At 48.6% G+C, this 27,526-nt stretch overlaps 3 protein-coding genes across 7 annotated transcripts in view; 1 reads left to right on the top strand and 2 right to left on the bottom strand.

The window, feature by feature from the left end:
* Positions 1-1,313: 1,313 nt before the first annotated feature.
* On the bottom strand, positions 1,314-11,173 carry clec14a (C-type lectin domain containing 14A). Its single transcript, XM_030392333.1, has 2 exons — positions 10,975-11,173; positions 1,314-2,983 (listed from the first exon to the last, which is right to left on the bottom strand). Exon 2 carries the CDS (start codon positions 2,947-2,949, stop codon positions 1,750-1,752), a length of 1,200 nt encoding a protein of 399 aa, XP_030248193.1. The 5' UTR covers positions 2,950-2,983; positions 10,975-11,173; the 3' UTR covers positions 1,314-1,749.
* A 1,727-nt stretch (positions 11,174-12,900) lies between these two features.
* The window catches only part of sec23a (Sec23 homolog A, coat complex II component), a 32,494-nt gene continuing 17,868 nt past the window's right edge, over positions 12,901-27,526 (bottom strand). For 3 of the 4 annotated variants that reach the window (XM_030391458.1, XM_030391460.1, XM_030391459.1), the window contains exons 17-21: positions 18,883-18,968; positions 16,753-16,839; positions 14,769-14,924; positions 14,322-14,387; positions 12,901-14,242 (exon numbers count right to left, since the gene is read on the bottom strand). In XM_030391458.1, the coding sequence (XP_030247318.1) occupies positions 14,153-14,242; positions 14,322-14,387; positions 14,769-14,924; positions 16,753-16,839; positions 18,883-18,968 (485 nt within the window). In that variant the 3' untranslated portion in view covers positions 12,901-14,152. Of the gene's footprint in view, positions 14,243-14,321; positions 14,388-14,768; positions 14,925-16,752; positions 16,840-18,882; positions 19,045-27,526 lie in introns of all 4 variants that reach the window. The other variant, XM_030391461.1, reaches the window with a different exon arrangement.
* On the top strand, positions 21,430-24,384 carry LOC115565858 (beta-3 adrenergic receptor-like). Of its 2 annotated transcripts, XM_030391462.1 has the most exons (3): positions 21,436-22,445; positions 23,892-24,045; positions 24,167-24,384. In XM_030391462.1, the coding sequence occupies exons 1-3, from the start codon at positions 21,749-21,751 to the stop codon at positions 24,351-24,353; spliced, it is 1,038 nt and encodes a 345-aa protein (XP_030247322.1). In that variant the 5' UTR covers positions 21,436-21,748; the 3' UTR covers positions 24,354-24,384. The 2 variants fall into 2 exon arrangements, with proteins under 2 accessions (XP_030247323.1, XP_030247322.1); XM_030391463.1 differs by lacking the exon at positions 23,892-24,045 and having other exon boundaries at positions 21,430-22,445; positions 24,167-24,292.

Below are 27,526 nucleotides of genomic sequence, written 5' to 3' on the forward strand. Positions count from 1 at the left end.
TGTTTATTTTCTGGCCTTGAGTGGACAATAAAGTTGTGAAGTTTCAATTACTTCAGGCGGCATTTCGGGAGCAACGTTGCAATGACATGCGCAGCCTGTAGCTACATGCTAAGCGGCAGCACTAGCTAGCATAACAACAACACTAGCCTCTTTCACACTGCCGTTTGCATGCGGGGATCCTGCGCCAATTCTCCGCACCTCCTCTGTGTGAAAGTTTCAGATGTGGAGACGGGGGGAAATTTGGCTCCGGCGCTGATCCGCCTCTGGAGGTAGTATCAGGGCCGCATTATTGGTGAGCCGTCCCAGTGTGAACGGATAATCCGGAGGCGCGGAGCGAGGGCGTGTCGGTCTGACAGTCTGATAACTGCACAGGTCCTTCACTCAACTAAATACAGAGAAATGTCCCACAAAGCAACGTTACAGGACCGAACAACAGTAACACAGTAACTGTAACTGTCTTTAGCAACTCATATGAGGAAAACAAATACCACAACTGTACGTGGAGAAGCGTCCGTCCTCCTGTCTGTCCTCCTGTCTGTTCTCCCGCCTGTCCTCCTGTCTGTCCTCCTGCCTGTCCTCCTGTCTGTCCTCCTGTCTGTCCTCCTGTCTGTCCTCCCGACTCTTCCTCACATTTCTGCATGAAAAACAGCGTCTGTCACCGGCAAAAAACTTTAACTCACCGAGTGTTTGTGATGAAAATAAATCACCGCGACCGTCAGCCCTCCTGACCGAGACTTCAGGGAACTTTCCCCCAGAAAACAGCCTCCGTCCCCGCGAGTGACAGAGTCAGACAGCGTCCTGTTTACTGATGGTGATTATGTATAATGATGTAATTTAACGCGAAAAACTTAACTTCGTCACTTTCCAGGATGTTTGGTGGGTCAGGATCTCAATCACTACACATTAAAACAGCATCTATATGATTATAAACTGTCCGCGGGTTTGGATTAACAGGGGAACACCTGGGAAACAGGAGAGTGATAATCTGTTGTTCAATATCTGACTGCTTGTATTGCCTCATGACTGATGAAAAGTTTGCTTTGTTGTGTGCAGTAGAATTTTGATGCATCGCAATGCATCGTAGAATCGAATTGAATCGAATCGTTACCTGGTGAATCGTAATCGAATCGAATTGTGAGGGCAGTGCCAATGCACACCCCTACTATACATTATCCCTTACTTATATTGATTCAGTTCTGATCAGTCATTAATCATTAGTAGAAATTATAATAAAACAAAAACTTTTGACCTCTTCAGGTTTTCAAAATCATGTTAATCAAGTTTATAAAGTTGTCTCTGAATGAAAACACAAGTTTGTTCAGGAGTTAAATTATTTTTATTTATTAAAACAACGATTCAAAACAAGTAACACAAGTTCGAGTCAGGTCATTACAAACCAGTCAATACACACAGGTCACTGAGAGGCTCTGATTGGTCCAGACAGGATTGTCTTTACACCGTCCACATGGGGGCGCTCTAACACAGACTGCTTTATATATTATATACTGCATATACATGAGAACCTGAGCCTCACACACACACACACACTGATCATGTTCATTATACGCTGATGATGTCACCAATCATTTATAAAATCAATAAAAACTTTTTATCAGAAAATCCTATTTAAAGACTCAACAGAAAAATAAACTGTTTCACTTCCTGTTCAGTTTCAGTCGCCATGTTTTCATCCAACAACAGACTGAGTGACCACCACATTTGCCCTCGACCAATCACAGCTCTGTTCCCTCATCTCCCTGCCTTCTCATTGGCTGTTTCGAAGGAGTCCTTGCCACCCTTGCTCTTCATCGCCATCTTCTCTGCCTTCTTCATGGCACGTTTCTTTGACCGCCTCATCAGGCAGCACTTTACCGTCACCGCGACAACCACCACCAGCACCAGCACCACTGCTGCCACGGCAACAAGGACCCACAACAGCAGGCTGCTGTCTGTCGGACTCACGCACTCCGGCGAGTCCGCGTCGTGGTGTTTCCCATCCTTGTCGGTGCAGATACACCTGTAGGAACCCTCCACGGTCACACAGGTGTGCCTGCAGGGGCCACACAGCTGGCAGATGGTGGTGAGGTTGGCGGGCGAGTTGTCTGTCATACGCCACACGGCAGGACGGCCCGAACAGTGGAGATCCACCAGAGCCGAGGACCAGCACTCCAACTTGATCCTACTGCTGTTGGCCAGAGTCAGGGAGCGTGCTCCATCCACCCTGGGTTTCTCACAAGAGTCAGACTTCAGCTCTGGGACAGAACCAGGATCAGGCTCAGGTTCCTGCAGCTCAGGTCCAGTTGGTTCTGGTCTCTGTGTAGCAGTTTTTGGGCCAGGTTTATGTGGTTCCGCTGTAACAGGGTCTGGTTCTGGTGAAGGTAGAGCTGATGGAGCAGTTTCTGGTTCAGGTGTAGCTGGGTCACGTTTTGGTTCTGGTGCAGCAGGTTTCAGTGTCGCTCCTGTTGGTCTATCTGTCAGCTTACAGATGAACTGGTTCTGGTTCTTACAGCTGATAGGGATCAGACCCCACTTGGTCTCTGTCAACCCGCCAGACTCCACCCTCAGCGCGGCACAGCGTGCGTTGGTGCAGGTGGGTTCGGGCTCCTCGGTCCAACGGCTCACCTGCGTTTCCTCGCTGCCGTCCTCGGTCCACTTGAAGCCTCTCAGTGGCAGCGTAGGAACCACACACTCTTTCTTGGTCTTCCTCAGTCCGACCCAGAAGGTGGACTGATTCTCACTGTGAGATGACCTGGACACGACCTGGAGGATCTTGGCGGCCTCCTGCTCGGTGGTGATGGTGGTGAGGACTCCAGGGTAGCAGATCTCCATGGCGCGGTCGAAGCTGACCTTGGTGTCATGGAGGGTGTAGCGTGGCAGAGACGCCGGCTCAGACGAGGTGTTTGTGAACAGGACGAGAACTGTCCAGATCCAGCAGAACCAGGACGCCATGTTTTCTGACTCAACCCCTGATGATGATGTCACCCTGCGAACACAAAAAAAGTTTGTTTCAGTTTGACCATAAAAACATTTAGACAGCAGAAAAGGTTCAGTCCGGTTCTCAGATGGAGGCTGAAGACCAGGATTTAATTTGAAAAGACATTAGTTACATCCTGTTTTAATCTGAAATCTTCACTGGAGCTGCTAAGCTAACAGTGTTAGCAACCGCATGTCACAGGGTTAAATCTGGTCTGAGATCAGTTAGTGATGTGTTCTCTCCTGCAGACTGAGATCACAGCAGACATGCTGTTGGAGACATCTGATGTTTTCTGTGGTTGTTTCTCTGTTTTAAATCAAGTCTCAGCTGCTTCAGTTGTTCAGCAGAACGCTGCAACTCTGTTTGACTGTGAAGAGTCAGTGACACAAACAGCAGAACAGTTCTGCTCGGTTCAGTTCAAAGTGTCGGTCGCACCAGAGTTCATGAGACAGAAATGATCAGGAATCAGCTGAATGTAAATCCGCAGTTAACAGAAACACAACGAGACGCTCCTGTCAAAAATAAAGCATTCAGTTAAAGGAGCATTCTGTAGTTTTATAATGAGAAGACAAACTGACGTCAAAGGAGGTTTGCTTTGTTTATATGTGGTGGACCCTGCCACCTTTCTATCTTCACAGTGTTCTGGGACCTTAATTCCCTCTGTGAACATCTTGTTTATTCACTGATGGAAACAGTTTGTATTATTACTCATTAATATTGTAAAAAAAAAAAAAATCATTAAAACTACAGAGTGCTCCTTTAATGTGTCTGAATCGTGGTGAACAACAATCAGATGTAAACAGATAATCACATGTTGTAGCCAAGCTGAGCTTTATGTTGATTCTTAAATGATCTTTCTTCTTATTGGTTTGTGAGTGAGATTAAGTGTGTGTGTGTGTGTGTGTGTGTGTGTGTGTTTGTATATGAGAATGAGTGAGTGATTGTGTATGGCCACAGGTCCGTCTCCATCTCGAGGTCACTTGAATTGGAGTTAGGCTGAAGGTGGAGCCCAAGGGGAAGGTCTTAATAACCCACCTGGGCGTGGCTGAGAGGGCAGACAGTGTTCTGACCGCGTGTGATACCGTGTGGCCTCTGGACTGTGATATCATATACACACACGTACAAAGACACACACCTTGTGTAAGGTCCCAGCCTTTCTCAGTTTTTTTTTTGTTTTATTTACAACCTGTTTTCATTTTGTCCAGGAAAGAGAAGCTGTGAAGTTTCTGCTGATGAGTCAGAGGGAATTGTAGATCTAGTGTTGTTTGCAGTTTCGTCCAAGTCAGCTCTGACCAATAGGCTTGACTGCGGGGTGGAGCCAAGCCTGCATGAGGTAAATCCAGCACATATGGGCTAATCACTACAGCGTCAGATCCTCCCAGTGGCATTGGCAGTCTGTGGCAGTCCGTGGCAGTCTGTGGCAGGCCGCGGCAGGCCGCGGCAGGCCGTGGCAGGCCGTGGCAGTCTGTGGCAGTCCGTGGTCTGTGGCAGTCCGTGGTAGTCCGTGGCAGGCTGTGGCAGGCCGTGGCAGGCCGTGGCAGTCTGTGGCAGTCCGTGGCAGGCCGTGGCAGGCCGTGGCAGTCTGTGGCAGGCCGTGGCAGGCCGTGGCAGTCCGTGGCAGTCCGTGGCAGTCTGTAGCAGTCCGTGGCAGGCCGTGGCAGTCTGTGGCAGTCCGTGGCAGGCCGTGGCAGTCGGTAGCAGTCCGTGGCAGGCCGTGGCAGTCTGTGGTAGTCTGTGGCAGTCCGTGGCAGTCTGTGGTAGTCTGTGGCAGGCCGTGGCAGTCTGTGGTAGTCTGTGGCAGGCCGTGGCAGTCTGTGGTAGTCTGTGGCAGGCCGTGGCAGTCTGTGGTAGTCCGTGGCAGGCCGTGGCAGTCTGTGGCAGTCCGTGTAGTCTGTGGCAGGCTGTGGTAGTCTGTGGCAGTCTGTGGCAGTCTGTGGCAGGCCGTGGCAGTCTGTAGCAGTCTGTGGCAGGCCGTGGCAGTCTGTGGCAGGCCGTGGCAGTCTGTGGCAGGCTGTGGTAGTCTGTGGCAGTCTGTGGCAGTCTGTGGCAGGCCGTGGCAGTCTGTAGCAGTCTGTGGCAGGCCGTGGCAGTCCGTGGCAGTCCGTGGTAGTCTGTGGTAGGCCGTGGCAGTCTGTAGCAGTCTGTGGCAGGCCGTGGCAGTCCGTGGCAGTCTGTGGTAGTCTGTGGTAGGCCGTGGCAGTCTGTGGTAGTCTGTGGCAGGCCGTGGCAGTCTGTGGCAGTCTGTGGCAGTCTGTGGCAGGCCGTGGCAGTCTGTAGCAGTCTGTGGCAGGCCGTGGCAGTCCGTGGCAGTCTGTGGTAGTCTGTGGTAGGCCGTGGCAGTCTGTGGCAGTCCGTGTAGTCTGTGGCAGGCTGTGGTAGTCTGTGGTAGTCTGTGGCAGGCTGTGGTAGTCTGTGGCAGTCTGTGGCAGTCTGTGGCAGGCCGTGGCAGTCTGTAGCAGTCTGTGGCAGGCCGTGGCAGTCCGTGGCAGTCTGTGGTAGTCTGTGGTAGGCCGTGGCAGTCTGTGGTAGTCTGTGGCAGGCCGTGGCAGTCTGTGGCAGGCCGTGGCAGTCTGTGGTAGTCCGTGGCAGGCCGTGGCAGTCCGTGGCAGTCTGTGGCAGTCTGTGGCAGTCTGTGGTAGTCTGTGGCAGTCCGTGGCAGTCTGTGGTAGTCTGTGGCAGGCCGTGGCAGGCTGTGGCAGATATAGTTGTGTAGCACCTATTATGTTAAGATATTTTCATAATTGTATTTCATATTAGATATTGTAATATTTCCAACACTGTCAGTGTCCATTGTCATTCTGTTGCTGCTTAAGATAAGATTTCCCACAATGGGGAAATCCCAGCGTCACAGCAGCACAGATGGATAGTAAAGAAGAAGCATACAAACAGTAGTCGTAAAACATCTAATACAACCAAGGAAATATATAAAATAAGAATAATATAAACACAGGGAAATGTAAAATATTTTTTTTTATTCAAGATCTTTTTTATTGAAGTTTTCTTAATGTACCAAATGTGCAGTGTGTTACAGCCATTACAGAGACATGAAAGGAGTATGGTAAAACAAACACAACATGCACCAGTGGAATGTGTAAGAATCCAAAAAAAAAAAAAAAAGAGAAAGAAAAAAAATAATAATAATAAAAACAAAACACAAAAACAGTGTACAAAACAATCCCTCCCCTGTCACTGCCAGAGTATTTGTCATATCATAGATCACTGTTACACCTAAAGCCTGTACTAGGAGTGAGTGAGAAGAATGCAGCGTACTTGAGCTGTAGTCAAGGGCCAAGCCTTTACATAGTCTGGAAAGCTTTTAGGAAGGGACCCCACATTTTCTGGAACTTCTTATTTGAATGCTGAAGTGAGTATCTGATTTTCTCCAGTTTTAAGAAGGACATGATGTCTTCCAGCCATTGTGTATGAGTGGGAGGAAGAGCATCCTTCCACCTGAGCAGAATTGCTCGTCGAACCAGAAGGGAGACAAAAGATAAAGTGCGTTGTTTTGCTGTAGTTAACTTTTCCTCCCCTTCAATGACCCCAAACAAAGCAGTCAATGGGTTTGGATCAAATTTGATGTTTAACACCTGAGAAAGTGTATGAAAGACTTCTCTCCAATATTTATTAAGGCTTGAACAGGACCAGTACATGTGGATGAGAGAGGCTTCCACATGTTTGCATTTGACACAGTATGGGCTAATACCCGGGTATATGGAAGACAGTTTTGCTTTGGAAATATGAGCCCTGTGTACCACTTTAAACTGAATTAAACAGTGATTTGCACAGAGGGAGGTTGAATTGATCAATTTAAGTATGGAGACCCAAGTGTCTTCTGACAAAAGGAGACCTAAGTCCTCCTCCCATGCTGTTTTAAGCTTATCTGTGGGGGCACTTCTAAGATCCAACAGCTTGCCATAAAGAGTCGAAATTAGCCTCTTTTTAAGTGGATCTATAGAAAGGACAGTGTCAACAACGTTCGAGTCTGTCGCTGTTACAGATCCGGGCATCTGAGAGAGAACAAAATGCCTTGCCTGAAGATACCTGAAAAAATTGGACTTAGGGAGGCTGAATTTCCTGCTTAACTGCTCAAATGATGCCAAACTATTGTTTATGAACAGATCTTTAAAACGTACAATACCCTTCCTGTGCCATTCTTGAAAGGCAGAATCCTGACAGGATGGTTTGAAAAGGTAGTTTGATGCAATGGGACTTAGGAGAGAAAAATTATGGAAACCAAAATACTTCCTAAACTGGGCCCAGATTTTTAGAGAATGTTTCACCACTGGGTTTCTGATTGATTTGAATGAGGCAAGTGGGAGTGAGGATCCAAGAAGTGCGAGAATTGACAAACTATCATTTGATTGCAACTCCATCGCCACCCAATCAGGACAATCAGGCTGGCCATAACAGGAGGACCAAAAAGCAAGGCAGCGCAAGTTAGCAGCCCAATAGTAAAAGCGGAAGTTTGGAAGGGCCAGACCCCTTGCCACCTTGGTCTTTTGAAGATGAATCTTATTCAAACGTGGTCGTTTACCCCGCCATAAGTATGAAGAAATAACTGAGTCGAGAAGTTGAAAAAAGGATCCGGGGATAAAGAGTGGTAAGGCCTGAAAAAGGTATAGAAATTTGGGCAGAATTATCATTTTGACTGAATTGATGCGACCTACAAGAGACATCGACAGGGGCGACCACTGTGTTAGGGTATATTTAGTTTGATTTAACAATGTGATAAGATTCTCTTGGAAAAGATCCTTGTGCTTCCTTGTCACGGATATGCCCAAATAGGAAAATGTATTGTTCTCAATTTTAAATGGCAAACTGGTAAAGTCTAAGGCACATGCCTCATTATTGATTGGAAAGAGCTCACTTTTATTGAGATTTAATTTATAGCCTGAAAGTTTACCAAACTGACTGAGAAGCGACAGAGCAGGGGGTAGAGAGACCGTCGGATAAGAGATGAAGAGCAGCAGGTCGTCAGCATAAAGTGAGACCCTATGCTCAGTGTCACCTCTCCAGATACCAGATATATCCTTGCAAGAGCGGAGTGCAGTGGCAAGTGGTTCAATAGCCAGATCGAAAAGCATGGGACTGAGAGGGCACCCTTGACGGGTTCCACGATGTAAGTTAAAGGGTCTTGACCGTTGAGAGTTAGTACGAATTGAGGCTGTGGGGCGCAAATAGAGTAATTTGATCCATGAAGTAAAGTTTGGACCAAAACCAAACTTGTTCAGCACAGCAAATAGGTAGGCCCATTCAACGCGGTCGAATGCTTTCTCTGCATCGAGGGAAACAACACATTCAGGGACATCTTCAGAGGCAGAGTAGATAATATTTAACAGACGTCTTATATTAAAGTAAGACTGCCTGCCTTTAACAAAGCCTGTTTGGTCTTTGGATATGATTGTGGGAAGTGCATTCTCCAACCTACGGGCTAAGACCTTGGCCAAAATTTTAGTGTCTGTGTTTAAGAGGGAGATAGGCCTGTAGGAGGTGCATTCCGTTGGGTGGAAATGTAAAATATTAAATATTAAATATAAGAGTAAGAATAGTACAATATGTACAATATTTTCCATTCACATTAATGCTATGGAACAGATATTAATATATATTTAGATAATATTAAGAAATGCAAAACAAAGAGAAAATGTGCAAAACTTTGTATATTAAAATGTGTAAACAAGTAGCCGATTTTTCCTTTATAATTTTATTTTGTATTCATCATGACTCCATGGTGGAAGTGGTTAAGTAAATAGAAATAGCACTAAAAGTAGAATATGCTGCTAAACAATCACCTGATAGCAGAGTGACTGTCGTAACAGCAAATACAGACCAACTGGTTTTCCCAGGAAATGTGGCCCCGCTCCTATTGGCAGCGAGTCAAGGGAGGAGTTTCTGAACTGCCGAGCGGGTGCCAGGAGATGCCACAGGTTGCCACGGACTGCCACTGCCACTGCAGGGATCTCGCTGTCTCTCAAACAAAGACTGACCCCTAGATTCCACCAGATACGTGTCCGCTGCGTTCCGTCTCCGCCACGCCAGCAGAGGTGATGGTTTCACTGTAGTCTGTGTTAACTTCCAGCAGGTCCGCTGCGCTGCGTATCTGCTCCGTCCAGCTCCAGCAGTCCGAAGCCCTCCGGAACAGATACGCAGGACTTCTATTTCTGTTGTTGTTTTTAAAACACAAACCTATAACTGCAGTCGCGAGTGATCATGTGATTATCGCGGGAACTCCTCGGCCTTGTGACGCCAGCTGTCGACCATACTGCACTGTGGCGGACTCAAAACGCAACCGGTGGGGGTTGCCGGACGGCAGATGGCGGAGCAAAACCGGATTGGAGCCGTAACGCAGCGGATACGTATCTGGTAGAATCTCAGGGTTAGGGAGTCTCCCTGCAGGAGTCTGTAGAGGAAGTCAAAGTAACTCACTGTCTACAGCCGATTGTAGCCATGGACTTTGCTCAGTCCCAGTCAGGACATCAAACCACAGAAGATTTCACTGGATCACATTGCTGGAGGCTGTAACCCAGCCAATCTCTGCTATCAGACATTCTCCACCAGTACTGGACTTGAAGTACTGGGGGGTCTATGGAACTGCCAGTCTGCAGTCAAGAAGGCGGACACCATTTCATCCTGTGCCTCCCTGCAGACTCTCCACTTCCTGGCCCTTACCGAGACCTGGATCACCCCAGAAAACACTGCCACTCCAGCTGCCCTCTCACCTGCCTACACCTTCTCACACTCCCCGAGACAAACAGGTTGAGGAGGAGGAACTGGACTCCTCGTCTCCCCCATGTGGTCCTACCAGGTCCTTCCCCTGGACCACCGACCCAGAACTGTTTTTGAATTCCACACCATCTCTGTCACACTTCCTTTCAAACTCAACATTGTGGTGATCTCTCTCCCTCCCGGTCCTCTCGGTAACTTCTCTGATGAGACGGACGCCCTCCTGAGCTGCTGCCCTGACGATGGCACACCGCTCGTTGTCCTGGGAGACTTCAACATCCCCCCAGAGATGATGTTGGGAACCAACTCGACCTTGTCTTCAGAATCCCTCCACTCTCTCCTCTACTGTTCTTTCTTCACTACCATCCACAGATCTATTCTCTCTAATGTCCACAGAAGAAGCCTCCTCCACTCTGTTATCCTCCCTCTCCTCCTCCCTGGCTGTCGGAATCTATGAGAACCTCACAGTGACTGAGTCACTCGGTGCCTCCAGAACCTCGTCCCACTCGTCAGTCCTCATTCTCCTCGACTTATCTTCTGTGTTTGACAGTCAACCACCAAATCCTCCTCTCCTCTCTGGCTGAACATCGCTGACTCAGCTCTAACCTGATTCACATCATATCTGACAAATCTCACCTGTCAGGTCACATGGAACAGTTCCTTTTCCAAACCCTGCTGTCTGGAAACTGGTGCCCCTCAAGGCTCAGTATCAGGACCGGTTCTGTTTCCACTAACACTAGATCACGAGGCTCTGCAGTCACATCACATGGATTCTCTGACCACTGTTCTGCTGACGACACCAACTGTTCCTCTCTTTCCCCTCGTCCTCCTCCAACAGCCACGTTGTGACGCTCATCTCTGAAAGTCTGCATCATCTCTGCTTGGACAGCTGCTCATCACCTCAAACTCAACCTGAGTAAAATGACGCAACCTGGTGTAACGATGAATGGTCATAGGGACCAACCAGAAACTCTCCTCTACTCATCTTTCATCTGCACGCGTCAAAATCCAACTCAGCCACAAAGTGCAGATTTCAGGGAACAGAAGGGTTCAGAAAAAACTTCTACAGACGTAAACAGATAATCAGAAGTAAACAGGGTGTTCCTGTGTCTCAGGATGTCTGAAGGATCTTTATCTCTGTAATCATCCGTTTGTCCTAAGACTCTCTTGAATCGAGGTCTGAGGACCGACGATGTCGTTCACTGTACAGACTGTAGAAATACAATTGATCTGATGTTCAGACTGTGTTCTCGTTAATGAACTTCATGTTTTCTTACCGTCACTTTTCTTCTTCAACACAGTCCCTCAGCTCTCCTCCTGCTTCACTTTCTTCTCTTCTTTTTCTTTTCTCCTCCTGACCTCTTCCCCAGCACCTCCTCCTCCTTCAGGTCCTCCTTCTTGTCTTCCAGTCTCTCCCAGTTTGTAGTGGTGTCTCATCCACAGTAGCTCTGCTGACAGACTGACTGCCGGCCTCACCCCTCGTCTACCACATCTGCCCCCTCCCCCCCCCCCCCCCTCCCCCTTCCTCCCCACTTCCTCCCCACTTCCTCCAGGACAGGAAGTGTGTTGTGTCTTGATACGGTGGTTCAGTTTCCTCCAGAGAGACGCCGTCACTCCCTCACACAGACCAGAAACAAACAATATGGACCAAACCTCACTCTCAATTTCATCGTTTTAATGATCCAGATCAGAGAACCTGAGCAGTGACAGGTGCTTCTGCTGAGATCTGCTCTCTGATTGGCCGACACGAGGAGTTAAATAAAAACATCAACTACAGAAATAATTCTTAAAAAATTTTTTTCTGAATTTAAAACGAACAAATCTGATCTCTCATTTTCATGGATGTTCCAGGGGTCCTGGAGGATATCACATTGTGCCTTAAAACGCTTGCATAGATCCTGAAGAGGGTCCTGGAGGATGCTCTGGTGGTCATTGAAGAAGTTACAGGAGTCCTTGAAGAGGTTTCAGAGGTCTTTGAGAGATGCCAGAGTTCCTTGAGGATGTTTCAAACTGTCAGTGAGTGGATTCAAGCACCTTTTAAAGCGTTTCCAGGGGTCTTTGAGAGCTGTCAGATGTCTGTTTGAGGCTCCACCAGTCCTGAAGGAAAACACACACACACACACACACACAGTTGCTTTATTCAGTCCTTGAAGTTTACTTATGTGGGTTCTAATCTTTCTCCAGGACACCATGACGGCAGATATATCTGCGGTGTTTAACTGTTTCTGAATGTGGGTCGAGCCAGCGTCTTGTTATCAGAAGGTCGCTGGCTCGATTCCCCTGGTCTGCATGTCAAAGTGTCCTTGGGCAAGACACTGAACCCCAAACTGCTCCTGGTGTGCTGCCTGGTCTCACATGGCAGCCGCCACTATCAGTGTGTGAATGAATCACTGTCAGTCACTTTGGACAGAAGAGGCTGAGAAAGATCCAGGAGTCATTGAAGAGTCCTGGAATCTCATCAGACTGATTAGACACACACACACACACGAACACACCCATTGTGTTTGAACAAACAGTGGAAACACACACACACACACACACACACACACACACACACACACACACACACGCACACACACGCACACACACACTCTCAGTGGAGGATGATTGTTGTCACAGTGACCCAGATGCTTCCTGCTTCCTGGAGGAAGTGTGTGAAGAATGACAGGAAGTCAAAGGTCGTAAAGGGCGGAGCTATGACTAACAGACTACTGTTGTCATGGTAACACTGCCATGATGTGTGTGTGTAAGTCCTATCAGATTTATGCTCTGAACCTGCTGCTCTGTTGGTGCTCTGTCATGGACAAAACCTGCAGCTCACCTCACCATCTTCATCATCACCACCTTCATCATCACCATCTTCATCATCACCACCTTCATCATCACCACCTTCATCATCACCATCTTCATCATCACCACCTTCATCATCACCACCTTCATCATCACCATCTTCATCATCTCTTTTTTCTGTTTCAGACGTCGGCACGACAACGATGATCAAATCTGGAGGCTCAGCTTCATTCCTTCTGTTTGTTCATCACCACGGCAACAGATTCGGTAAGGAGGGTTGTCACTATAGCGACAGGGTCAGTAAGGAGGGAGGAGTCAGCAGCGTGGAGACAGTACAAACTAAAAGTGATAACAATGTTTGGAGAGCAAGAGTCGTCAGCGTCTCATTAACAAAGTCCAGAAACACAGCGAGCTCTCGTCAGCAGTTTTATTAGAAACAGAACAAAGACAGAATGAAAACATCGACAGGTTTTCTGTCCTCGCCACTTTTAGTGTTCAACGGCTTCACAGAGAAACGGGACGACCAACAGACGTCCTCTCTGTCAATACGACTTATGACTTATCACTGCTCAACATCAGGTTCAAAACAAACAGCTGCCGCAGCTTCATCAAACATGTCCATCATCACAAACACAAAAGACACACAGCTGAAGTCAAAAGTTCAGTGATGATCAACACGTTCAAACTCAAGATGAGGAAGACTTTTAGTTTCTGATCCGATCAGTGAACGTCTGACAGACATCCGGCTGACGGAACATCCGACACCGTGTGAAACCATTTCAGTTTGTCTTGTTTCTGACGACGGCACAAAGTTTCCTTCACACTTTTTACATTTGTTTGCTCGTTTTGAAAAACTGAGATTTGTTGCTGAGACGGAGAAACGATGGACATGTTGGATTCTAAAGCAGCAGACCGCCCGCTGCGTTCATACGTTTCAGCCCCTCTGATCATTCCTTCTTCTTGAGTTGTTTCTTTTCCAGGCAGCTGTTGGATCCCATCAAGTATTAAAATCTGTTAGACTTCAGCGCTGCACAGACAACAAAATGACCTGAAGTCAAAGCTGTGATGTAAAGTTTACTGAACATGACGTTAAACGTGCTTTTCTTTAGAAAAGTTGATATTTGAGTCTCATTCCCAGCTCGTCAGATAACGACTCCGGGGTTGTAGGACGGTCGACTGCTGTCCTGGAAAAATCAACTCTCTTACAAAAAGCAGCTTAAGTGTGCTGCATGATGTAAAGTTTACTGTTCCACTCAAAGTGTACGTTTATCATGTGTGACGTAAAGGTTCTGGTTCTGGCTGAAACGTGTTGATCTGCTGATCCGCTCCTTTAAATAAGGGGCGTGGCGACAAATTCAACCAAACTTTAACTTTTTCTTTTCAGGAGTAAAAATGAAACAAACGACAGAAAAGTCTGAATATATAAGTTTTCGCTAACTGGACGTTGAACATGCATCACTTCTGGTTGTTATAGATCTGAAACTTGCTGCTGATTGGCTGATACTAGAAGGCGGGCAGGTGACTGTTTGTCTACGCGCTGTATTGGCTCGATGGTTAGATGGTCGACTGGTTGTCAAGAGAACTCAGGCAGCAAACGCAAAGTAAAAGACTAAACATATCGCAGACAGTCGACAGGTGAGACGACAGGTGAGGCGACAGGTGAGGTCAGGCAGCGCTGGAGACGGCGAGCTTCTTCAGGTGATCCATGAACACCTGCAGGCTGACGTCGTCTGTGAGGATGGGAGCTCCAGACTCCTGCAGAGAGAACGAGACGTTACAGCAGAGCTCACATGGACACTGACACCTGTCTGAAGGTCAAAGGTCGACAGCTCACCTGACCCCAGGCGTACATGTTGTTGTGGGTCTGTGATGGGTTCACTTTGGAGAGCAGGAAGCGAGCCTGGAACACACCACCACCACCGCCATCATCATCATCATCATCATCATCATCATCATCATCATCATCATCACTAGTTCCATGTGTGTGTGTGTGTGTGTGTGTGCACTGATCCAGGTGTGTGTGTGTGTGTGTGTGTGTGTGCACTGATCCAGGTGTGTGTGTGTGTGTGTGTGTGTGTGCACTGATCCAGGTGTGTGTGTGTGTGTGTGTGTGCACTGATCCAGGTGTGTGTGTGTGTGTGTGTGTGTGTGCACTGATCCAGGTGTGTGTGTGTGTGTGTGTGTGCACTGATCCAGGTGTGTGTGTGTGTGTGTGTGTGCACTGATCCAGGTGTGTGTGTGTGTGTGTGTGTGTGCACTGATCCAGGTGTGTGGGGCCCACCTGGCTGCCTCCGTGCTCCGTGTCGATGTATCGGGGCATCGGGAAGCGAGTGTGCAGCAGCTCCTGAGCGTCGTCCACCGGAGCCTGGAGGAGGTGTCTGAAGTTTTCATACTCAGCCATCTCCTGATAACCTGCCTTCCTCCACTGAGCCACCGTCTGACAGACAGACAGAGAGAGACAGACGGGTCAGAGACAGACAGAGAGAGACAGACAGAGAGAGACAGACAGAGAGAGACAGACGGGTCAGAGACAGACAGAGAGAGACAGACAGAGAGAGACAGACGGGTCAGAGACAGACAGAGAGAGACAGACGGGTCAGAGACAGACGGGTCAGAGACAGACAGAGAGAGACAGACGGGTCAGAGACAGACAGAGAGAGACAGACAGAGAGAGACAGACGGGTCAGAGACAGACAGAGAGAGACAGACAGAGAGAGACAGACGGGTCAGAGACAGACAGAGAGAGACAGACGGGTCAGAGACAGACAGAGAGAGACAGACGGGTCAGAGACAGACAGGTTAATTATGTTTTATAACGGCTGTAAAGTGAATCATTGCTGAGGTTTGAGGATGACTGAGATGATTTACAGCTTCATGTGATGTTAATGTTTCTGTAATTAAACAGCTGTGACTTTATTCTGCTCATTAAAGTCTCAGTGGTGAAACACGATGAACAGAACACGTCTGGAGATCTCATTTACGTGTTCACAGTTTAAGTTGTGAATCTAAGACTGATCAGGAGGTCACACCTGTCACACCTGTCACACCTGGATCAGGTGTTCTCAGTGTTTAGTAAACAACAGCTGGTGTATAGGGCTGCAACTAACGACTATTTTAATAGTCGACTAGTCACCGACTATTGAAACGATTAGTCGACTAATCGGATAATTATCAAATTTTTCTTGAATTTAGCATAAGGTTGCTTTAATTATGTGGCAAATGATAATAAACACAAGAAAGATGGGTACTTCAATGAAAAATGCATCTTTTATTCAACTTTGCTGCTGATAGGCCGGTTCATACAAAAAGTAAATAAAAATGTCCTATCTAAAACCAATTAGGCACAGTGCTCGGTCAGTATAGACATAAATCCATAAATAAATAAACCTCTGTCCATTTTATAAGTAATGTGTTTTATAAAAAATAAATAATACATTAAAATCACGTAAACATTTTTTCCTGTAAACCAAGGGCAGGCACATTAGCAGCAGTAAAACAGTAAACAAAACAAATATTAAGTGCATTTTGGGAAGTACACTCAGTGGTCAACTATACAGTCTGTTGCAAAAGAACTTTACAATTCTCAACAGACTGAAATCAGTCAGTCGGTTTTAACGACTGACATTTGTAGATACACAGCTGAAAATAAAGCATTCAGAGTTGTCCAAATTCAAGTTGTAAACATGGACTGTGTGATACAACCTGGACACAAACCTGTCATGGTTTGTACAATGTACATCAAAAACAAAACGTATTGGCTTGAATGTTACTTGAATCTTACCGAGACGAGTCACACTCCGTTTCGTTCAACTGTCCGACGTGCTTTCTCTTTAAATCACAGAGGTGCTGCCATGATACGCAAGGTCTGCTTTGCAAACCTTGCAAGTAATCTTTTTATGCGCCGTATCCAGGCTAAAATGCTCCCAAACTTTAGAAGTTTTGGTACGCGTAGCTGCTGTGTAGGCGTCATCATTTCTGTATACGTTACTGCTCGGCAGAGACGCATGTGCGACTCTCGGCAGAGATTGTAATGAAGTGAGATGCCTCACTCCGTTGAAAAAACATGTCTGGCGACAATAGTCGACAGTGGAATTCATTGTCGACCATTTCTATTATCGATTTTTGTCGACAACGCCCGTACTGGTGTATTGAACAACATCAGAAACACCAGACTGTATCCATGAAAACATGTCCAGTAATTCACTGTGTGTGTGTGTGTGTGTGTGTGTGTGTGTGTGTGTGTATGTCTGTGTGTGTGTATGTACCTCTCCATGGTAGATGAGGATCTGGAAGAACGTGTCCATCAGCAGGATTCTGTCTGGCAGGATGCTGCTGCTGTCCAACAGGACCGGCTGAAACACACAATCATTGATCAATCACTGATCAATCACCTGCATCAATCAACAATCAGTCTGACTGCAGCTGCTCTATGAAGTTTCAGTTTGGAACTTCATATTCAAAAAAAGATAAAGACAAGCTGGGAACACAGGAGTGTGCACAGGTGCGTGTACAGGAGTGTGCACAGGAGTGGGTACAGGAGTGTGCACAGGAGTGTGCACAGGTGTGGGTACAGGAGTGTGCACAGGAGTGTGTACAGGAGTGGGTACAGGAGTGTGCACAGGAGTGTGCACAGGAGTGTGTACAGGAGTGGGTACAGGAGTGTGCACAGGTGTGGGTACAGGAGTGTGCACAGGAGTGTGTACAGGAGTGGGTACAGGAGTGTGCACAGGAGTGTGTACAGGAGTGTGTACAGGTGTGGGTACAGGAGTGTGCACAGGAGTGTGTACAGGTGTGGGTACAGGAGTGTGTACAGGTGTGGGTACAGGAGTGTGCACAGGAGTGGGTACAGGAGTGTGCACAGGAGTGTGTACAGGAGTGGGTACAGGAGTGTGCACAGGAGTGTGCACAGGAGTGTGTACAGGAGTGGGTACAGGAGTGTGCACAGGAGTGTGTACAGGAGTGGGTACAGGAGTGTGCACAGGAGTGTGCACAGGAGTGTGTACAGGAGTGGGTACAGGAGTGTGCACAGGAGTGTGTACAGGAGTGGGTACAGGAGTGTGCACAGGAGTGTGCACAGGAGTGTGTACAGGAGTGTGCACAGGTGTGGGTACAGGAGTGTGCACAGGAGTGGGTACAGGAGTGTGCACAGGAGTGTGCACAGGTGTGGGTACAGGAGTGTGCACAGGAGTGTGTACAGGAGTGGGTACAGGAGTGTGCACAGGAGTGTGTACAGGAGTGTGTACAGGTGTGGGTACAGGAGTGTGCACAGGAGTGTGTACAGGTGTGGGTACAGGAGTGTGTACAGGTGTGGGTACAGGAGTGTGCACAGGAGTGGGTACAGGAGTGTGCACAGGAGTGTGCACAGGAGTGTGCACAGGAGTGTGTACAGGAGTGTGCACAGGTGTGGGTACAGGAGTGGGTACAGGAGTGTGCACAGGAGTGTGCACAGGAGTGTGTACAGGAGTGTGCACAGGTGTGGGTACAGGAGTGTGCACAGGAGTGTGCACAGGAGTGTGCACAGGTGTGGGTACAGGAGTGGGTACAGGTGTGGGTACAGGAGTGGGTACAGGAGTGGGTACAGGAGTGGGTACAGGAGTGTGCACAGGAGTGTGCACAGGAGTGTGCACAGGTGTGTGTACAGGAGTGTGCACAGGTGTGGGTACAGGAGTGGGTACAGGAGTGTGCACAGGAGTGTGCACAGGAGTGTGTACAGGAGTGTGCACAGGTGTGGGTACAGGAGTGGGTACAGGAGTGTGTACAGGAGTGGGTACAGGAGTGTGCACAGGTGCGTGTACAGGAGTGTGCACAGGAGTGTGCACAGGTGTGGGTACAGGAGTGTGCACAGGAGTGTGTACAGGTGTGGGTACAGGAGTGTGTACAGGAGTGTGCACAGGTGTGGGTACAGGAGTGGGTACAGGAGTGTGCACAGGAGTGTGCACAGGAGTGTGTACAGGAGTGTGCACAGGTGTGGGTACAGGAGTGGGTACAGGAGTGTGCACAGGAGTGTGCACAGGAGTGTGCACAGGAGTGTGTACAGGAGTGTGCACAGGTGTGGGTACAGGAGTGGGTACAGGAGTGTGTACAGGAGTGGGTACAGGAGTGTGCACAGGTGCGTGTACAGGAGTGTGCACAGGAGTGTGCACAGGTGTGGGTACAGGAGTGTGCACAGGAGTGTGTACAGGTGTGGGTACAGGAGTGTGTACAGGTGTGGGTACAGGAGTGTGTAAAGGTGTGGGTACAGGAGTGTGTACAGGAGTGTGTACAGGTGTGGGTACAGGAGTGTGTACAGGTGTGGGTACAGGAGTGTGTACAGGTGTGGGTACAGGAGTGTGTACAGGTGCGAGTACAGGTGTGGGTACAGGTGTGGGTACAGGTGTGTACAGGAGTATGAGAACCTCAGGGGGTCCATTGAAGGAGTAGGCGTAGAGCACAGGCTGGATCATGATGAGCGCCTGTGTCAGGTCCTGTCTGTTGAACTGATGTCTGTAATATGAACTCTCATCTGGACTGTTGTTGAACACCTGCAGGAACGGAGAGCGCCGCAGGTGGAACATGAACTACAAAACAGAAGAGCACAGGTTGACAGGTGAGCGATAGGAGACAACGAGCGACAGGTTATGGGCTGTAGCAGCAGAGTATTATGGGATGTGGATCACCTGAGGGTAGAGGGAGAAGGTCTCAGAGAACCTGAAGGAGTTCGGGTCGTCTTTGTGATAATCTCCAAACTTCTGACACTGAACAGAAACACTGAAGTTACAACCATCGAGTATTTTCACACACTTGACTCTGTATGTTTCTGTTTTAAGCCGCGCAGTACCAGTCTGATCAGCTGTCTGTCCAACCACCGCAGCACATCAGGCCCCTCCTCCGTCTCTGCCCGGTACACTGCAAGCCTCGCCATCAAGATGGCCGCCGCCTCCTGATCAAAGGATGCTGCGATGCTCTGGATCTGAGTCTGAGCGTCTGCCCAGCTGTAGATGCAGATACCACAGAAGAAGAGATGAGTGTGACGTCTCCCAGCAGAGCAGGTGATGTAAACGTGTATGTATATGACAGTGTGATCTCACTTCCTGGCGGTGGTGGAGACTCTGATGCGTCTCTGTCCTGACGAGTGTTGGTACTGCGTGACGAACTGGATCGCTCCGCGGCCGCCCTGAGGGATCGGAGCGTTGTGCTGCAGCACAAACAACAGACATCGGATCGATCGGTAATCAATAACCTGATCATCTCCTTTAACTGTCGGGGAGCGTTAATCAATCATCAACCCTCCATGACCAGATAAACATAGAGGTGGTTCACTCTGCTCTCTGATTGGCTGCTTCTCCCCTGAACCCAACCTGAGCTCCTCAGTGCTCTGAGGCTCAACATGATGATGATGATTACACACCTGCACACCTGTTATTACCTGAGTCACACACACACACACACACTCACACTCACACACAACACTCACACACACACACACACACACACACACTCTCTCACACACACACACACACACACAGGATATTGAATGTTTAGGGAGTCTGTTGACATTACAAAAAACTGTGTGTGTGTGTGTGTGTGTGTGTGTGTGTGTGTGTGCGTGAGTGTTTGTGTGTGTGTGTGCGTGAGTGTGTGTGTCCTCTCATTATCATCCCAGCAGGTGACTGACAGGTGCACCACGGCAACGCTGCCAGCACACACGCACACACAGCAGGACACGCCTCCTGCAGTCCGTCCTCTCCTTCAGAGCTGATCACACTCTGATGCTCTCAGATCTAAACTGTCAAGATCAATCTGATCACCAATATTGATCACTGACTGGCTCTCGTCTGGTTGACCTTTGACCTTACACGGACAGAAGACAGAACCGCTGATTACCAGGTAAATCCAGGAGGAACACAGAACCTGAGGGTGGACTTGAGTTGACATTTCCACCTGATGAAGATGAAGAATTTGGACTCTCTGTGACCGTTCCTGGGTCACTCTGGAGTTTTGAGGTGCAGAACAGAGGAACTGTTCGAGGTCCAGGAGCTGATCGCGACGCTGGTTCCTCTGGTGGAGACAAGCTGAGGATATTTTAACATCACACTGTCGTTGTGTTCAGGTGCAGTCTGGTGACCGCAGTGACTCATCAGACTTAAACTGCGCTGTCTGTGTGGTCCAACCAACAGGCTGTTTATATCACAGATGACTGAACAACACCAAGGACGTTTCATCCAGAACCCAAACTCGACGTGGAGCGAATCTGAGGTGAGCAGCAGTGACGGTGAGAGGAAACAGCTGCTGTGATTTAAGACAAACTGAGTGTTCAGCTTCAGTCAACGGTGGCTCATCACACATCAGTTCATCTGAAGCTGAGGTCCGCCCTGCTCCTCCTCACCCAGGAGCCTCCGCCCTGCTCCTCCTCACCCAGGAGCCTCCTGCTCCTCCTCACCCAGGAGCCTCCGCCCTGCTCCTCCTCACCCAGGAGCCTCCGCCCTGCTCCTCCTCACCCAGGAGCCTCCTGCTCCTCCTCACCCAGGAGCCTCTTGCTCCTCCTCACCCAGGAGCCTCCGCCCTGCTCCTCCTCACCCAGGAGCCTCCGCCCTGCTCCTCCTCACCCAGGAGCCTCTGCTCCTCCTCAACCCAGGAGCCTCTTGCTCCTCCTCACCCAGGAGCCTCCGCCCTGCTCCTCCTCACCCAGGAGCCTCCGCCCTGCTCCTCCTCACCCAGGAGCCTCCTGCTCCTCCTCACCCAGGAGCCTCCGCCCTGCTCCTCCTCACCCAGGAGCCTCCGCCCTGCTCCTCCTCACCCAGGAGCCTCCGCCCTGCTCCTCCTCACCCAGGAGCCTCTTGCTCCTCCTCACCCAGGAGCCTCCGCCCTGCTCCTCCTCACCCAGGAGCCTCCGCCCTGCTCCTCCTCACCCAGGAGCCTCCGCCCTGCTCCTCCTCACCCAGGAGCCTCCGCCCTGCTCCTCCTCACCCAGGAGCCTCTTGCTCCTCCTCACCCAGGAGCCTCCGCCCTGCTCCTCCTCACCCAGGAGCGTTCTGAGCTCACGCGTCTCTTTTCTCAGGACAATCTGTTTCTTCTGGTTGAGAAAAACAATGTGGAGACTTTAACTCTGTCGACGGTGGATGAAGCTGCTCTGTTGTCATGGAGACAGAAGTGTCCGTCATGTGATCACATGCACTGACTTTCCTCTTCACTTCAGTTAGAGGTTGTTGAGCGGCATCTAGTGGAGGCTGGAGGAACAGCAGCTGGTCTGACCTGTGATGTAACTGCTGACGTCCTCTGAAGATGGCGGACGCTCTGAGAACGCTGCACGGCGCTCTGATGATCCTGTTGGGTGTGGCCTCCATCTTTGGGAACCTCCTCCTCCTGCTGGTGCTCCTCCTGAACAAGGAGCTCCGGTCGGACACGCTGGGCCTCACCCTGAGCTCCGCCCTTAGCGACCTGGCCCTCGGTCTCTCCACCATCCCCTCAAGCGCCTACAACAGCCTGGCGTGGCCGTCTTGCTGTCCCAGCGATGGCGCCTTCTGTCAGGGCAGCGGCTTCATCTTCCTGCTCCTGCAGACCTCTTCCATCCACTCGCTCACCTGGACCACCGTCAACAAGTTCACTGAGCTCTGCTTCGCCCTCAGCTACAGCAGCATCTGGACAGTCGGGCGGAGGCGGGCGGTGCTGGTCCTGGTCTGGTTCTTCTGCCTGGCCACCGCCTCCCTGCCCCTGCTGGGGTTCGGCAGCTACGTCTACAGCGAGTCGCGGTTCCTGTGCTGCCCGAGCTTCACCCCTGATAACAGGTACTTTGTGTTGCTGTGGATGGCTGCGGGCATCGTGGCGCCGATTGTCACCATGTGCTCTCTGTACGGATACATCGTCTACGTGGCCCGCAAACAGGCCAGGAGGGGGACGTTCATGTGCAACGAGCTGCACTGCTACTACGTCCCTGCCAACAACTACCTGAGGAGCTCCATCATCATGGTCACCACCTCAGGTGAGATCATGCTCTGACGTGACTGGTCCCTGACACGTCCAATCAGAGCCCTCCGGTCTTTAAAAAGCTTCTCTTAGAGATCACAGAGGCTCAAAAACAAAAACATTCTAACATATAAACTATACATTTATTCATTTCAATTTGATTTGTCAGGGACAATGTGCAACTAAAGCATAAATGTAACCATTTAATGCATTGCACCAGAGTTCGCCTTAGGCTTATTTACATCTGCAGTCCCACTGGCAGGAAACACAAACACAAATACAACATATATGTCAGGCTGAGGTGAATTATTTTGGAGGGCGGTAAAGTTTTGGAATAACTGACTAGTTGGATGTGTGAGGACAGAGAGGCTTGTATTATCAGTCTGTACACGTGACAGACAGGAAGCTGCTTGATATGTAGAAACATGTGGTCATAAAACTGTTGCCATGACAACAGGAGCAGAGGACACGCTGAACGAGTGAGATGAGCTGTGAAGACAGCTGATCGTCTCTGTGTTTACCTCCATGACTCTCTGTCATTACTCTCATTATGGTCACACAGCAGCCTGCAGGTAGACTGAACTACAGGACTGTAGTTAGGACTACAGAAATACCCATGAGCCTCAGCGTCTATTCAAGTTCAGATTCTGATGTGTCCTAACCCTCTCTCTCTGCCTGTCTGTCTCTACCTGTCTGTCTCTACCTGTCTGTCTCTACCTGTCTCTCTCTACCTGTCTCTCTCTACCTGTCTGTCTCTACCTGTCTGTCTCTCTGCCTGTCTGTCTCTACCTGTCTGTCTCTCTGCCTGCCTGTCTCTCTGCCTGTCTGTCTCTACCCGTCTCTCTCTACCCGTCTGTCTCTACCCGTCTGTCTCTACCCGTCTCTCTCTGCCTGTCTGTCTCTACCTGTCTCTCTCTACCTGTCTCTCTCTGCCTGTCTGTCTCTACCCGTCTCTCTCTGCCCGTCTCTCTCTACCCGTCTGTCTCTACCCGTCTCTCTCTACCCGTCTCTCTCTGCCCGTCTCTCTCTACCCGTCTCTCTCTGCCTGTCTGTCTCTACCTGTCTGTCTCTACCTGTCTGTCTCTATCTGTCTGTCTCTACCTGTCTCTCTCTACCTGTCTGTCTCTACCTGTCTCTCTGCCTGTCTGTCTCTCTGCCTGTCTCTCTCTACCTGTCTGTCTCTACCTGTCTCTCTCTACCTGTCTCTCTCTACCTGTCTGTCTCTACCTGTCTGTCTCTACCTACCTGTCTCTCTGCCTGTCTCTCTCTACCTGTCTGTCTCTACCTGTCTGTCTCTACCTACCTGTCTCTCTGCCTGTCTCTCTCTGCCTGTCTGTCTCTACCTGTCTCTACCTACCTGTCTCTCTGCCTGTCTCTCTCTACCTGTCTGTCTCTACCTGTCTGTCTCTACCTACCTGTCTCTCTGCCTGTCTGTCTGTCTCTCTGCCTGTCTGTCTCTCAGCGTGTCTGCTGGTGTGCTGGCTGCCCTTCGTCTCAGTGTGTCTGTACGAGACGTTGAGCGGTCATCAGAGTCCAGCAGTGACCTCTGCTCTCTCTGCCTGGCTCGTTCTGAGCAGCACTGCTCTAAACCCGTGGATCACCTGCATGACGCAGACGTGAGTCTGACCGGCAGCCAATCCTGGCTGCACGTCGCACACACACACACACACAAATAAATGTCAGGATGGAACATGACTGTGTGTGTGTGTGTGTGTGTGTGTGTGTGTGTGTGTGCAGCAGGTACAGGGCGGCGGTGCGTCAGAGCCTCACCAGGTTAATGCTGATGTGTTCAAGGACGCCTCTGGAGTCCCGCCCTCAGAGCTCTGCCCTCCATCTGGACACAGCCAATCACATCAGCACAACTTCAAGGACTACAGCAGCAACACACCCGCCATCTTCACCAAAATCACCAACAGCACCGTGATGAACACAGCTCACACACAACCGCTGCTTCACCATCAGTCCAGAGACAGCAACACCTGCTGACCTCCAGCCACAATGCACTGTGGGTAATAACAGTCTTCATCTCAGTTCATACAACTGAAGACACATTCAGAGCTGATCTGACAGTCAAACGTTGGAGGATGACTCCCTCCTGGTTTGTCTGAGAATGGCACAGACTGATCCTGTGACCTGCAGCGCCACCATCAGGTCAAAGGTTCACTTCATGACAGCCAGAAGTGTCGAGCTCTGCTTGTTAATTATCAACAACATCATTACAATAATAAACCATATCATCAGACATGATTCTGTGATTATTTGTGTTGCTGTGTGGAAGCAAAACATTTCAGGAAACCTTCAAGAACCTCATCACGAAGATACAGTCACATGCTTTTATTTTGTTGACCTGAGCTGGTGCTTTTATTTTGCTGACATTAATTCTACTTCCCTGTGTGCTCTCTGCCTCCACCTGCTGGTTCAGAGCATGTGTGCAGCCTGACGCTGTTTACCTCCTCCTGGACTGTTATCAGTATAATTTGAAAGTGAATATTTCTGTTCTTTATAATCTCTCCTGAAATCACCTGAGTGTCTCTCTCTCTCTCTCAGGTGAGTCCTCACTTCAGTAGATGACATCAGAATCACTTCTTCTTCTTCTTTTGTTAAAGTACTGTGTTGTGTCATACTTTAACCTCAGTTCCTGTGACATCATCACTGTGAGGTCATAAACATCTAACTTCCTGTTTACAGTCATCAGTCCAGAGCCATAATCAATGAACCAATCAGGAGCTTGAGGCTGATCTCAGACCTTCTGAAGGTCAGAGGTCAGGTGTGCTCACCTGGTTAACCACCTCAAAGTAAAGAGCCAGCGTGGTCGACGGATCCAAACCGCAGATCTTCCACTGACAAGTTCCTCCGGTCCCGATCTCCTGAACACAAACAACACATATTTACTCTGCAGAGTACTACTGCAGTACTGTGCTATAATACTGCAGTACTGTGGCATAATACTGCAGTACTGTGGCATAATACTGCAGTACTGTGCTATAATACTGCAGTACTGTGGCATAATACTGCAGTACTGTGCTATAATACTGCAGCACTGTGCTATAATACTGCAGTACTGTGCTATAATACTGCAGTACTGTGGCATAATACTGCAGTACTGTGACATAATACTGCAGTACTGTGGCATAATACTGCAGTACTGTGCTATAATACTGCAGCACTGTGCTATAATACTGCAGTACTGTGGCATAATACTGCAGTACTGTGCTATAATACTGCAGTACTGTGCTATAATACTGCAGTACTGTGGCATAATACTGCAGTACTGTGGTATAATACTGCAGTACTGTGGCATAATACTGCAGTACTGTGGCATAATACTGCAGTACTGTGACATAATACTGCAGTACTGTGGCATAATACTGCAGCACTGTGCTATAATACTGCAGTACTGTGGCATAATACTGCAGTACTGTGCATAATACTGCAGCACTGTGCTATAATACTGCAGTACTGTGGCATAATACTGCAGTACTGTGGTATAATACTGCAGCACTGTGCTATAATACTGCAGTACTGTGGCATGATACTGCAGTACTGTGGCATAATACTGCAGTACTGTGGCATAATACTGCAGTACTGTGCTATAATACTGCAGTACTGTGGCATAATACTGCAGTACTGTGGCATAATACTGCAGCACTGTGCTATAATACTGCAGTACTGTGGCATAATACTGCAGTACTGTGGCATAATACTGCAGTACTGTGCTATAATACTGCAGCACTGTGCTATAATACTGCAGGACTGTGCTATAATACTGCAGCACTGTGCTATAATACTGCAGTACTGTGGCATAATACTGCAGTACTGTGCTATAATACTGCAGCACTGTGCTATAATACTGCAGTACTGTGGTATAATACTGCAGTAATGTGGTATAATACTGCAGTACTGTGGTATAATACTGCAGCACTGTGGCATAATACTGCAGTACTGTGGCATAATACTGCAGTACTGTGGCATAATACTGCAGCACTGTGCTATGATACTGCAGCACTGTGCTATAATACTGCAGTACTGTGGTATAATACTGCAGTACTGTGCCATAATACTGCAGTACTGTGCTATAATACTGCAGTACTGTGGCATAATACTGCAGTACTGTGCTATAATACTGCAGTACTGTGGCATAATACTGCAGTACTGTGCTATAATACTGCAGTAATGTGGTATAATACTGCAGTACTGTGCTATAATACTGCAGTACTGTGCTATAATACTGCAGTACTGTGGTATAATACTGCAGTACTGTGCTATAATACTGCAGCACTGTGCTATAATACTGCAGTACTGTGCTATAATACTGCAGCACTGTGGTATAATACTGCAGCACTGTGCTATAATACTGCAGTACTGTGCTATAATACTGCAGTACTGTGCTATAATACTGCAGCACTGTGCTATAATACTGCAGCACTGTGCTATAATACTGCAGCACTGTGGCATAATACTGCAGTACTGTGCTATAATACTGCAGTACTGTGGCATAATACTGCAGTACTGTGCTATAATACTGCAGTACTGTGCTATAATACTGCAGTACTGTGCTATAATACTGCAGTACTGTGCTATAATACTGCAGCACTGTGCTATAATACTGCAGTACTGTGCTATAATACTGCAGCACTGTGGTATAATACTGCAGCACTGTGCTATAATACTGCAGTACTGTGCTATAATACTGCAGTACTGTGGCATAATACTGCAGTACTGTGCTATAATACTGCAGCACTGTGCTATAATACTGCAGTACTGTGCTATAATACTGCAGCACTGTGCTATAATACTGCAGTACTGTGCTATAATACTGCAGTACTGTGCTATAATACTGCAGTACTGTGCTATAATACTGCAGTACTGTGGTATAATACTGCAGCACTGTGCTATAATACTGCAGTACTGTGCTATAATACTGCAGTACTGTGCTATAATACTGCAGCACTGTGCTATAATACTGCAGCACTGTGGCATAATACTGCAGCACTGTGCTATAATACTGCAGTACTGTGGCATAATACTGCAGTACTGTGCTATAATACTGCAGTACTGTGCTATAATACTGCAGTACTGTGCTATAATACTGCAGTA

The sequence above is a fragment of the Sparus aurata genome, chromosome 16 (assembly GCF_900880675.1).
Source record: "Sparus aurata chromosome 16, fSpaAur1.1, whole genome shotgun sequence".
Classification (NCBI taxonomy): Eukaryota; Metazoa; Chordata; class Actinopteri; order Spariformes; family Sparidae; genus Sparus; species Sparus aurata.